The sequence below is a fragment of the Desmodus rotundus genome, chromosome 2 (assembly GCF_022682495.2).
Source record: "Desmodus rotundus isolate HL8 chromosome 2, HLdesRot8A.1, whole genome shotgun sequence".
Lineage (NCBI taxonomy): Eukaryota > Metazoa > Chordata > Mammalia > Chiroptera > Phyllostomidae > Desmodus > Desmodus rotundus.
The window spans coordinates 149,072,021-149,084,097 of NC_071388.1; the positions used below are offsets into that span (position 1 = coordinate 149,072,021).

At 44.0% G+C, this 12,077-nt stretch overlaps 1 protein-coding gene across 8 annotated transcripts in view; it reads right to left on the reverse strand.

Annotated features, from left to right (window-relative positions):
- RBMS1 (RNA binding motif single stranded interacting protein 1) overlaps window positions 1-12,077 on the reverse strand; it is a 206,322-nt gene that overhangs the window by 124,157 nt on the left and 70,088 nt on the right. For 2 of the 8 annotated variants that reach the window (XM_053918724.1, XM_053918723.1), the window contains exon 1: window positions 4,261-4,656. The exons of the other annotated variants lie outside the window; for them this stretch is intronic. In XM_053918724.1, the coding sequence (XP_053774699.1) occupies window positions 4,261-4,329 (69 nt within the window). In that variant the 5' untranslated portion in view covers window positions 4,330-4,656. Of the gene's footprint in view, window positions 1-4,260; window positions 4,657-12,077 lie in introns of those variants that run through there. 8 annotated transcript variants of the gene reach the window in all.

Consider the following 12,077-nt stretch of genomic DNA (forward strand, 5'->3'; position numbering starts at 1 on the left):
GCCCTTGACTCCAGAGACCTAGCTTTCAGCAACTAAGATATTTAAATTCACTGACTCAAAATTCCTGATCTTTCTCTACTTTATATGGACGTTATGGAGATGAAATACAACTGAGGTTGTGAGGGGAATGTCATATGTATCTTTAAATATTTATTTATTGGCAGAATGCTTTTGGTAAAAATTCTCAGGAACTTGGACAAGACAGACTCTTTCCCCACTACCAGGAAAGGGCCTGAAAAGTATTAAAATAAATTACCCTACTACATGGAAGGAAAGAACGAAATGGAGAAATGTGATCAACAGCTGAAGGGAAGTATGGTAAATGTACTAGTGAGATGCCAAAAGGGGTGCCTAGCACAGAAACTGGGTCACCACTGCTGGAGACTTCTGTACCTCTCAAATGGCCATAGACACAGATTTAAACAGAGTTACCTTAGCTTGTAAATGAAATCACAAAGCACACCCAGACAGCCTACACAAACGGGACAAGGCCTTACTTATCCATACCTATTTAATTTTCTGCTAATTTCCACTAATGTTTACCTTCTTTAAAAAAAAAATAACAAATTGGACTAGTTCAGAGAGTGTTCATTTAAATATTTCTATGCACAACTTTAATCTTCAAACTTTAATGAAACCCTGTCTACCACACACAAATTGCTGGGAACAGAAACTGTTTGGAGAGAATTAATCGACAGCTTTGTGTGCCATCTTCTTAAACTGAATCACTGTTGAATTCTTCACGTGAAGCTACACCCAGTAATCTTCCAGAAACCAGCAAACTGGGGAGATGAGAAGTTCTCACTCATCAAAGCTAGCAACATTTAACATGTACAGCTATTAGTTGGCAAGAACTTGTAAAGGACAAGAAATATATACACATCCATGAGAATTTTTGCATTCACTCTTCTACCCCAAACCCCCATGGGTAAACCACCAGAGCACCGTACTTAGCCAAAAAGGGCTTGCTACACACCACGACTGGCAAAAACCAAAGTATATGACATAACTGAGTCAACTACCTCAAGAAAGCAGTTCCCATCCATTTTCTGTATTTAAAGGCTTTTCAGCATAAAACAGTTTTTCTTTCGAAACACACTAAAATATATCCACAACTATGAAAGCCCTGGTAAATGGTTTTGTTTTGAGGTGCTGTTTTCATATAATCAGACTGGATTTGCTTAAGAAATGTCCTCCTGTATCTGAATGTCATGGGGAACAATAATAGGACAGTTGTCCACTAAGACCTAAACCAGCAATCCGTATCTAGATACTGCGTGCTGGGTTATCCCTCCACTGAAAGCCTCTCACTTTTGACCTGAGACAAGCAGGTGTACTTCTAATGTGCTCTGAGGCCTGTGATGCAGGAAAATCCTGTTTACCCTAGATGATGCCAGAGATCAGTGCTCCTGGATGCCCTGGATACACAGTCCGTGGGGCAGGAAGGGGAAGAGCACCACCCACCTCTGCTTTAACTGAAACTGGCCGACTCCTATGCGTATAAAATATAGAATTTTAAGAAGAAATTGTACAATCACTCAGTGGTGCAACATTGTGATTTCAATGCTGCTTCCAAATATCACAAACCCACCATCCATATCGTCACTCATTTACCTCACTGCCTCTGCCCACCCCCCCGGCAAAAGAGGGTGGTAGGAACCCCTAAACTGGACTTGTGAGACTAGAAGGGCCCAGGGCAGCGACGTAGACAGGCTCCGGAGGAGTTTCTGTTGGGGTGTGCCTGTGAGCAGGCATTCACAGAGAGGCGCTTTTAAGAGCCTGACTGTCTGGGGGCACATCCTGACTCTGTACTACCTTGGACTGTACAAATTGGGAAAATTACTTAATGAATGCCTCAGTTTTCATAACTGTGAAAGGGAAATATTATTATTATAGGACTATGAAGATGACAAAATGAGTTATCCCACCAGAAGCACTCAGACCAGTAAGCAGCAGGCAGTAAGGTTAAGTGCTCAAAGATGGTCAGCTACCACTATCACATATATTCATACACACACACAAACACACACACAGAGTACTTCTCTCCCAAGGTAATTTTTAAGTATTCCTCACATTCAACTCCTCCCACCCCCAGGCTAATGATCTGTAATCAGCTGTAACAGCTGATTTTATATTTCTAGATTAAAATTAAACTGCCTTATACTCCTAACAGTCAGCTATTCCTTCATCAAAAGGAACAAACTACGATGAAGTGAAAGATGCAAGCTGAACATCACAAAACTTTATAAAAAGCATTAATGAGACTTCCCATTTAGACTAAGCCGGGAGGAGATCACAAAGTCACTCTCGGTAACCAGGTCCCTGCGCTGGAAGTGTGCCTTCCCAGTGAATGGCGAAATACTAACAAAAGAAACCTTTGACTCAAATACCACTGGTACCCGGGGTCTTGTGTCTGTATAATGCCTACACATTCATTTCTTTCTTTGCCTATAGAAAAAAGAAAGTCTGTTTGTTTTTCTGATTCAGTCAGCCCTTTTAGTCTCTGAATCTAAGGAGAGCCCCGTGAAAAGAAGAGCATCTTATCAGCGTGCTCCAGACCAGCAGGCTGTCCCCCTCCACACACAAAACCTCCAGCCCCTCACAGCAAAAGGCCTCGCCCTCAGCGCTCTTTCCCCATTTCACAGCTAACACCCTGCCGGGTTTTGACAACAAATAAATGAATACACAAGGCCTTTACATAATTAGCCTTCTTTTCAGGTAGAGTGAGGTGGGTGGAAGAGGAGCGTTCAGGATAAAAATATTTATTGTAAACTGGCTTCATTTATAAAGTTGGTGTGAGTGTGCTGGACCCGAGGGCGTTTATTTTAAATGAGGCCACATGAAGTTTAGAGATGCCTGTTTCTGAATCTTAGCAATTTTAGCACATATTTCAGCCAGGTCACAAATGCAGATTTTTTTTTGTTTGTTTAATGAAAAGAGAGGGCTTTTCTTAAGCTGGGTGAAAGTTCCACTGCCTTGTACAGTGGGGGAACACAGGCCATGGTGTGTTTGGTGCCTTTTTTAAGGGAAAACTAGCAAGTAAAAGAACCAAAGAGCAGGAAACAAGACTTTCTGACACGGTCCCTGTGTGACAACATTAGACCTCCTTTCAGACATTCTCATGCTAGGACACAACCCACCTCCCTAAAAGCAGAAAGGACTCTGAGAACAAAAAGGACTGAACATAATCAATAAGCCTGTGAACACCTTTGGGAAAGCCACCCGGCCTCACTGTCATCTGTCATGATCTTACCAGAGCCATGGTCTGCATGGAAACACATAGTTCGCTTCTACCATTATTGGGATAATAACTTAATTCATTTGTCTCACTGGCTAAGGATGTAGACGAGAGATTTATCATGGAAGGAAAACATCTGCAATCGTGGTTTTGTTTTCTCAAGAAGCATCTTGCCGGTGACCTCTAAATCAGTTTAACCTTTTCTAAACAGACCTGCACATTTTTTACATAATTTAAAGCTAGGTTTTGTTATTGCTGCTGCCGAAAGGCTCTGTGAGATTTATCACAGCATGGCTTCAGTGCCTTCTTCTAAACACAAAACAAAAGGCCGTAACTACAGGCTCCCAGCTCCACTCCTTTTCCCGGCAGGGGACTCGGATCTACCCGCTAGAGTGCCTTTGGAGTTCGATCTGGTAACAAATGTATGAAACGGTATTAAAATAAAAGGCATGTGTATGACTCAGGCTTATCCAACTATCTCTGCAACTAGGATGCCACAGGATTTCCCTGTGCTTCTGAAAACTAAAACCTTAAGAAAGTGACAGTCCAAGTTCCTGTTTCTTTTTCTTTCTCTATTTAACACGTACAGGGGAGGGGGGCGCGCGCGGACACACACACACACACACACACACACACACACACACGTCTTCCGGGTTTCCCCACGAATCGGGCGGCTTCTTGGGGTTCCAAGTGAAGACTGTTGCAAACCCGTGCTACGCCCGATTACCGGGCTCTTCCACACACAAAGGTTTCAGAAAAGCAAAAACAAAAACGAAACTTGTTGCGGAGCCGAGCGCAGCCCCCGGCCCGCGCGCCGCAGCCCCGCCGCCCCCCAGCCCCGAGCCTTCCTCCCGCGCCCTCCCGCCCGGCCGCCCGCAGCGCCCCGCCGAGGTCACCGGCCCGCGCCGCTCCCCCCCCCCCCCGGGAGCAAGGTCACCGCCCAGCCCGGTCCCCCCGGGGCGCGGAGCGGCGTCCGGCCGGGCGCTGCCGCCCCGTGTACCGCGGGGCCGCCGCCGCCTCACCTGCTTGCGGTAGGGCGTCCTGCAGTGGCCGCTGCCCGCGGGGCTGCCGCTGCCGCCGGGGAAGATCATCGCGGCGGGCGGGGAGGAGGCGCGGGGCGGGGGCTGGCCCGCGGGGCCGCGGGCGCTCGGGGAACTCCCTCTCCGCGCGCGGCGGCGGCCGGCGGGGGGCTGCAGCGCGGGGCGGGCTCCTCCTCCGCCCGCGACCTCGGCGCTCGCCTAAAAGTGCGGCGCGGCGGCGGGAGACACTCGCTGGGCTCGGGCGGCCGCCGCCCCGAGTGCCATGGACGGGAGTTCGCGCGCGGAGCTGGCGGCGCCGCGGTCTCTCCCGGCGGCGGCGGTGGAGCAGCGCTGCCGCGTCCCCACCTACCGTGGCCTCAACCACCGCCCCGAGAGCGCGCCGGCCGGGGGCGGGGAGGCGGCGGCGCACCGCCCCGCGCCGCGCCCAGGCCCACCCGCGCCTCCCCGCCCTCCGGCCGGGCGCCGCGCCCGCAGCCCCGCCGACGAGCCGGCCCCCGCGCGCTCCCTCCCGGGCTCGGGGCGGAGGCCAGGGCTGCGCGGCCCGGGGAGCCGCCGGCGCCCCCGCTCCAGTGCAATGGTTGGGTCTGGCTCCCCGCGTGCCGCGCATTCCTCGGAGTAGCCGCCCCCCTCTTTTCTCCCCCCCCCCCCTTCGTGTCTTTGCTTAAGCACCGTTGGCGGCTCTGCACCCATGCTCGAAGCCCCTTTTAAGGGCATCGTTTCGGGGATTCCTCGGACACCTGGGTTGGAAGCGAACTGGTCCCAGGTCTCCTCTCTGTTCTTTCATCCTTCCAAACTACACCCCCCACCCCCGCCCTCCACTCTCCCAGAAAAGGTGCGGGCAATCACTTCTACTTCAAGGAACAAACCAGCCCTCCATCAAACCTCTGAAAATCCCCGTTCCCGCTAAAACGTCAGCACGGAAAACAGGTCCCCACTGCCCATGCCCTCACCGCAAAAACGCACGGTAAAGTTCCGTACTTCATTTCTACGCCAGAGTTTGCAAGTTTGCCTTCAAGGTGACAACATCAAAGGATGAACATCATTTAAGGTCATCGGTTTGGTAAGCCTTCCAGAAGACTGGAACAGTGTAATCCTTCTATGTGTTAATTATTAGATGCTACACAAATGAGTACTATTGAAGGGACACAAACTCTGCAAAAAAAAAAAAAATGGACAAAGGGAGCAGGTAGTTTCCTTTGTTTCCCGGTTGAAACGATCTCAGGCAGCTCAAGATGCCATTTTTCTGGATCACCTCTGCGTTAGTGCGTCAAGCCTAGGAGGTGTACAACCCAGAAGGCCTCTACAGCAAGCCCCACAGGCAGAGCCCACCTTCTCTGGATAGGCAACCAGGGCAGGCTTGATACCTTTCAGGTTGGCCTGTTCAACTTAAGAATTACAGGATTATATCACCGCATAAGTATTGCATTACAGAGTTCTTCCTTGGAATCTGGCCTCTAGTATCTTCCTGGAAAGGGCCATCTTCCCTGATAATGAAAAATCCTAAGTAGTCACCTATCTGCCAGAAGGAAAACATAGTGTCCCCTATGGAAATCAAGCCTTCTAGCAAAGCTGTGGCCATTCAAGGATTTGTCCAAGAGCAAAAAACTGACAAATATTCATCCTAGATATCCTGCTGGTGCCTTATGGAGCCACCTCACTTCCACATTCCAAGGTGCTGCTCATGTTCTCAGGTGAGAGTAATGAGAATCAGTCAGTCTCACCTAATCAAAAACAACCATATACACAAAATATGCATACAATTCCTAATTTTCATTTTAAAAAAAGCACAGCAAAAAAAATCTTATTCTGGGCACAATACTAGACACACAACGGTCCAGTAAGAACTTGCTAAAATTTGCAGAAACATAACTGCCCTTTAAAGTGATTTAATAAGCACAGCCCAACTAACATGCAGTATGTAGATGCTAGAACCATTTCCTGCGACTCCATGACTTTACAATTGTTTTGGCTGCCCCTTTGCTACTTCCTCTCACCAGGACCCTTTATAGCAAGTTATCAACCACAACTATAAAATATAAGGTTTTAGGCAGAACTGTTCAACTCGTAGGCGCCTTTTCTTGAGAACTTATTGCCCCAGATCCCCACAGTTCAGACTTGTCCTCTTTGGGGAAAAATCCATGTACAACCTCAGTTGTCATGGCTGGTCTCTTAGGAAGCCACAACCCAAACCACAATAGAACAGTGTAGATTAATTTTCTACGGCTGTAAGGTCATAATTTTTGGATAGTGTGCTATTCTAGACTGCTAAGACTGCACTTGATACCCTCCGACGGTCTTATAAGGTAAGATAAGATTGCAAGAGATGATAAATTTTAAAGCAGAATATGAAAAGAATTACACTAGATAATAAATTACACTAATAATCCTAAAATGATATTTAAAGGACTCTATTTTGGGAATAAAAAAAGTATCTATCAACAAAATATCATGTTCTATAATAGTGAATGACATAATAGGAGAGAACACAAGTATATATTTTTTTAGAAAAAAACAATGTTAACCAGTCAGGGTTCAGAAGCTCCAGACTTAGGTAGGTGCTACACTCTTAAGTAAAGCATTACAAGGAAAGGAGAAGATAGAGTTTCTACCCTCTTCTTGTAACACATAAGGAAGTCACAAAAGCTCCAATAATTCCGACATTAAGAGAAGTAAATACAAAACCATGTGTACATATATAATCAATTGTAGATATCCACTAGTGCTTAGTTGTAAGTAATTACAGGGATAGATCCAGCTGAGATTCACCTGGGGAGGATTCTTGACTTTTGAAACAAATAGGATTTAAGATATAAGGAAACACTCCACAGAAACTGCAAGTTATCCTGTACATGCTCATCCTCCTAAAAGGGAAAATGAGAGACTTAGCTGCTGGGCGGTCCTACATCATCCACTTCTCCCAACTCAGCTGATGGGGAAAGACGTAGGGATCTGACCCAAGGCAGCCAATCCCCAGATGAGCCAGTGACCTATGACATGCCTGGGATTGAAAAAGGAGCAGCAGAGCCAATCAGATTCTCACCCCAGGGAATTTGATTCAGAAAACTCCAAGAGCTGAACCAGTTAGGAAAGGGGCAGAAATAGCAAGGGGCGGGGGTAGTAGAGTTGAGGTCACAAAAAGCCAAAACCATAAGCAAGCCAAGGTTATGAGGAAGCAGAAACTATGAGTAAACAGGAAGCTGACTGGCAGCAAGCAGAGAGTAAAGCAGATGCCAGCAGCGGGTGAGCTCTTCGCCATTCGATGATGGAGGGAGCCAGAGTCCCTGCAGCTGCTTTTGCTCTGAGACTTACAACAGCCCCTCCGAGTATATACTTAGTGCCCTCTCCCCTTCTTCAGATAACTTAAGTGAGTATGGGCTTTGTAATCCAAGGAACAAAATTAAAACAGTCCAACAAATCTAGCTCCATATTTCATCTTCCCACTTCCCAGCCACATGGCTCGGGCAAGCTAGTTAATCTCTCTGAGTCCAACACTCTTCACAGATTGTCTTAAGTATCTATACAATACACCAACACAAGTGCTGTTACTATTGTTTCTCAAGGTGTTACGGTGGAGGTCTGTAGATTTAAGTAGGTGTACTGTGTAAAGAACTGATGCTCAGTACGTCTGGCTGACCGTCAACGAGCAGAAGCAAGGGGGTGCTGGAACCAAAAAGAACTAAAAAGAAAAAACTTAGGTAAGGGGAGGCTGTCTTTCTGATACCTGTTGAATGACCACTTGGATATGTTTTTTAAGGCTGTTATACAACAGATTTAACTTTAAGAGGTTACCAAAAAAAAAAAGTCTGCAAACTGTTTTAATAGCCTAGGTGCACTGGAATTTTTCTCTTCTATTTGCTTTTGTCCGTTTCCTTTAATGAAGTTACGTGTTGGACCAGGGCCGTATCTGTATGAGTGGGCACACTTTGTAAGGAGGAGTAGACAAATGAAGATAATAAGACTGGAGTCATCAGTACCTGTGGAAGCCTGCAATCTGTTAGAGATGAGACCTGCAACTTAAAGCATTTGTATAACTGGAATTCAAGAATCTGAATGGAGAAGACATTTGTCCCAGAGAAACAATTGGAAAAATGAAACTTTCATTTATAAATCTTTCACATCTCATTTTACTTTCACAACAATCCTATAACAATGGAAGGGTTATTGGTCTCCATTTACAGATGACAGGAAAAAAAGTAAGACTGACTGACTGACCTACCCGTACAGCTAGTAAGTAGCAAGCATTAAAATCTAGACCTAGCTAGGGTTAAAAGACTTTGTCCTGTGCACCTTCAATTCTGTAATGCTGTGTCTCCAAAAAGCCTTATAAATAATGCTCTAATTCCCATGTGAGTACTTGTAACCCCTGCAGCACCCGAGCTGCTGTACACTAATAATGCAAGGCATTAAGTGATAAGTGCCAGCCAAGTGGTCTGGACAATTATGTGCTACGGAGTCCACAGGAGGGAGAGATCGATACAGGATATGTAACATGGGCGTGGGAAGCTCAGCTGTATAAATGTTTTGTTTGAGGGACATTCAGAAAGAAGCACTGTGCAGATAACCAGAAAACAGGACTTGAGATAGAGGGCTGGGATGAGAGGATGTAGATTTGGGGTGATCACTACTGAAGTCACAGCTCATCACTGTACTGGAGTAAAGGATGGAAAGCCACATAAAAGACACCTATCCCCTCACCCCATTTCAACACACACATTACTGAACCCCACAGAGAGAAGGCTTTGAATGAAATTACAAAGAAAGGACGACTAGAAAGCTAAGCTTGGGAAAAAGAAAAAACAAAATGGAGGCAGAGAAGATGTCCAGCGAGGTAAGAATAGAGCACCTCTAACAGCAGAAGAACAGACCTATAGCAGGCCCTACCCTCTGTCACTGCTAACGCACTTCGGGCACCTTTTTCATTTGGGTCACGCTGAAAACAGAAGGGAGTTAACAGGAAGATTCACCAATGTTATTTCAAATTACAATCTTTAATGAATAAAATATCACCACATATTATTGGTCAGTTTAAGCAGTTCACACTAAAAAAATTATTTAGAGTATCTATTGCTCACAAAGCCTCTGGTGCCTAGCAAAACAGAGAGAGAGAGAGAGAGAGAGAGAGAGAGAGAGGGAGAGAGAGGGAGAGAGAATGAGAATGAATATGAGGGCAGCAGATTCTTTAAATTTCGGTTCTTTCCTGGTACAAAATAGGGTTGATAAAATACCCTATTTCTAAAGTAGCAGAAATATTTTGTTATTTACTATTTTGCTTTTTTAAAAATTTATGATTCTTATTCTAGACTGAAAGTCTCCCTAGACACATATAAAATGAAACCGCTATAATAAAACTATAGCTTTGTAGCTATAATCCCAGAAGGTATATAGAAAACATAAACATAGACATATACTGATGAGTTTTACCAGAAACAATATTCTAGTGTTTCCTAAATCTATTCTAATGAACAAAAAAGAAGAAACAAGTTTTACTCTACTGTGTTTCTCTGCATGAACTAATATGTAACAGCTATCGTTTATTGAGTAACTACTATATTCCAGGCACTTTCTCAGCACACCCTCCACCTATCACGCACACACATGCCCACACACCCGATGAGAGAAGAATGATTACCGCATTTTACTGAAGAGAAAACTGAGATTCAGAGGTTTAGGTAACTTTCCCAAGGCCACATAAATTCAATATATAACAAAGCTGAGGTCTGAACTCAGGTATCTCAACTCCAAAGTCCCCTGCCTTTAATAATACTAATGATGATAATTATTACTATTACCCATAGATCAAATCCAAACCTCACTGGGGAAAACTTCAGAGCCCAACCCTGGGTGTGCATATTGGCCTGATCAATTACGATCAATGTGACCTTGGGTAAGTCACTTAAAAAGGATATAAAATATAAAATTACACAGAATTTCCATTCAGTTGAATATAAAGGCAAATTTTCTAATATTAGAATCTATAGTGATAGTACAGTATATAATACAGTATACAGTACAAATTAGCTCCTCATCTCATTTAGCTGGTAGTTGTTGAGGTGTAATCTCTCTCTTTCAACCAGTTTTATTGTCTGGGGTCGTTGGTGGGATGGAGTTGGGAGGTAGGCAGAAGGACAATCTTCTAGAAGCCAGGACAGTGCTAGGTGAAAGGTATCTCCTGAATCCTGAACTGGAACTGAAAACACATTTTCCCTCAAAAAATAATGGGAGACCATGTTAGTAATCAGCTTCATTATTTAATTCAGAGATGTTTATGGGTCAATTGATGTCCAAATCACCATTTAGGACATTTCCCTCTATGGAAAACCATCCTCCAAATTTGAAACAAATAATTGACACTCACGTTCTTTTGGATATAATCTGTTCATAAATTCTGCTCTTGCAGAACGGTTAATAAAATTCAAAGCTTGCTCAAATTCCTGGCAGAAGGGTTCTGTATAAGTTCGATTTCTTTTCCTGTTTTTATATAAAAATATGTACACAGGTTTTTATTCTTTTCAAAAAAACAAAATGGAGGGGGCAGAGGCTATATGAATTAAATTGAAACTGTTTGTTTTGGTTTGGTTGACACTACACTGAATCTGTATTTGTAGATCAGATTCTATAACAAAGGAAAGGAGAGCAACCAGGGATGGATGCCTCAATCTTCCATGTTCCTGGACTGGGCCAATCTAGTATTTGAGCTGTTATTCTCCATTCTGATAACAAGCCTATAAAAAAATAAGTGCTTCAACCAATTAAATGAGACTCTCTGGGATGAGACCTAGAAAAAAAAATTTTAAATAAAAAGCTTTTGTTAAAAAATAAACAAAAAAATAATAAAAAAATAAGTGCTTACTATCAGAATACATAAAGATAACTCGATAAATTTTCCATGAGTTATAGTAAAGTTTACAAAGTATAAAGATATTATTAGGTAAATTTTTAAATTACAGCTTACCCAAAGAGAAGGGAGTAGCATAATCATCTACTGACTGTGAGCAAACTATAGGTAAAGGATAAGTACTGAGGTGAGGAAGGGAGGGGCTGATGTGCTGTGGAAATAGCTAATCACATCCACCTCTTGCTATATGACCTGGGAAATCAACAGCATTTGTAGAAAGCTAGAGCCAAAAAAAAAATCTCGACAGGAAAAACAAAACTCAAACCTACAATGATTATCTCCTTTCCATGAGTAAGAATAACCGTTGAAATGACAACTTAGACAATCCAGGGTGAATAACTGTACTTGAGGCAAACAAAGCCCTCACATAAGCTCAGAATGACCAAAGGTTATCTTAAAGACATCACTAAACACCTGAGGGACATAAGCAACGTCTATCCAAAACCCAGGATCCATAGCACGTCAGGCTTTAAAGCACTCAAAACACAGAAGGAGGGAAAAAACGCCCACAGTTCTCTGTCTCTTCAGTTGCCACACTTACCATTAAATTAGGTCTATTTCACCTAAAAAGAATCACAGAATAATTAATGACATCCTTTAAGTAAGTGGGGATGCTGAAAAGCTTTTCATTCTCCACTGAATTACAAAGGTTCAAACAAGAAAATACAGAATTAGAAAGAAATTTCTATTCAGTTGAATATGTATGAAGGCAAACTTTTCAACATCAGAATATTTAGTTAAGAGTTCTGAAATGGGCTACATGAGGCGCTTACAAAAACTCCCCACCCTAAGTGTCTTTAAGAATGACTACTTCTGGGTTATCTCACATACTTAACACATGCGGCAGACTGATGACAGACCTGAGGCAAGCTGATACTCCCCAAGCGAAGACAAGGAGAATGAG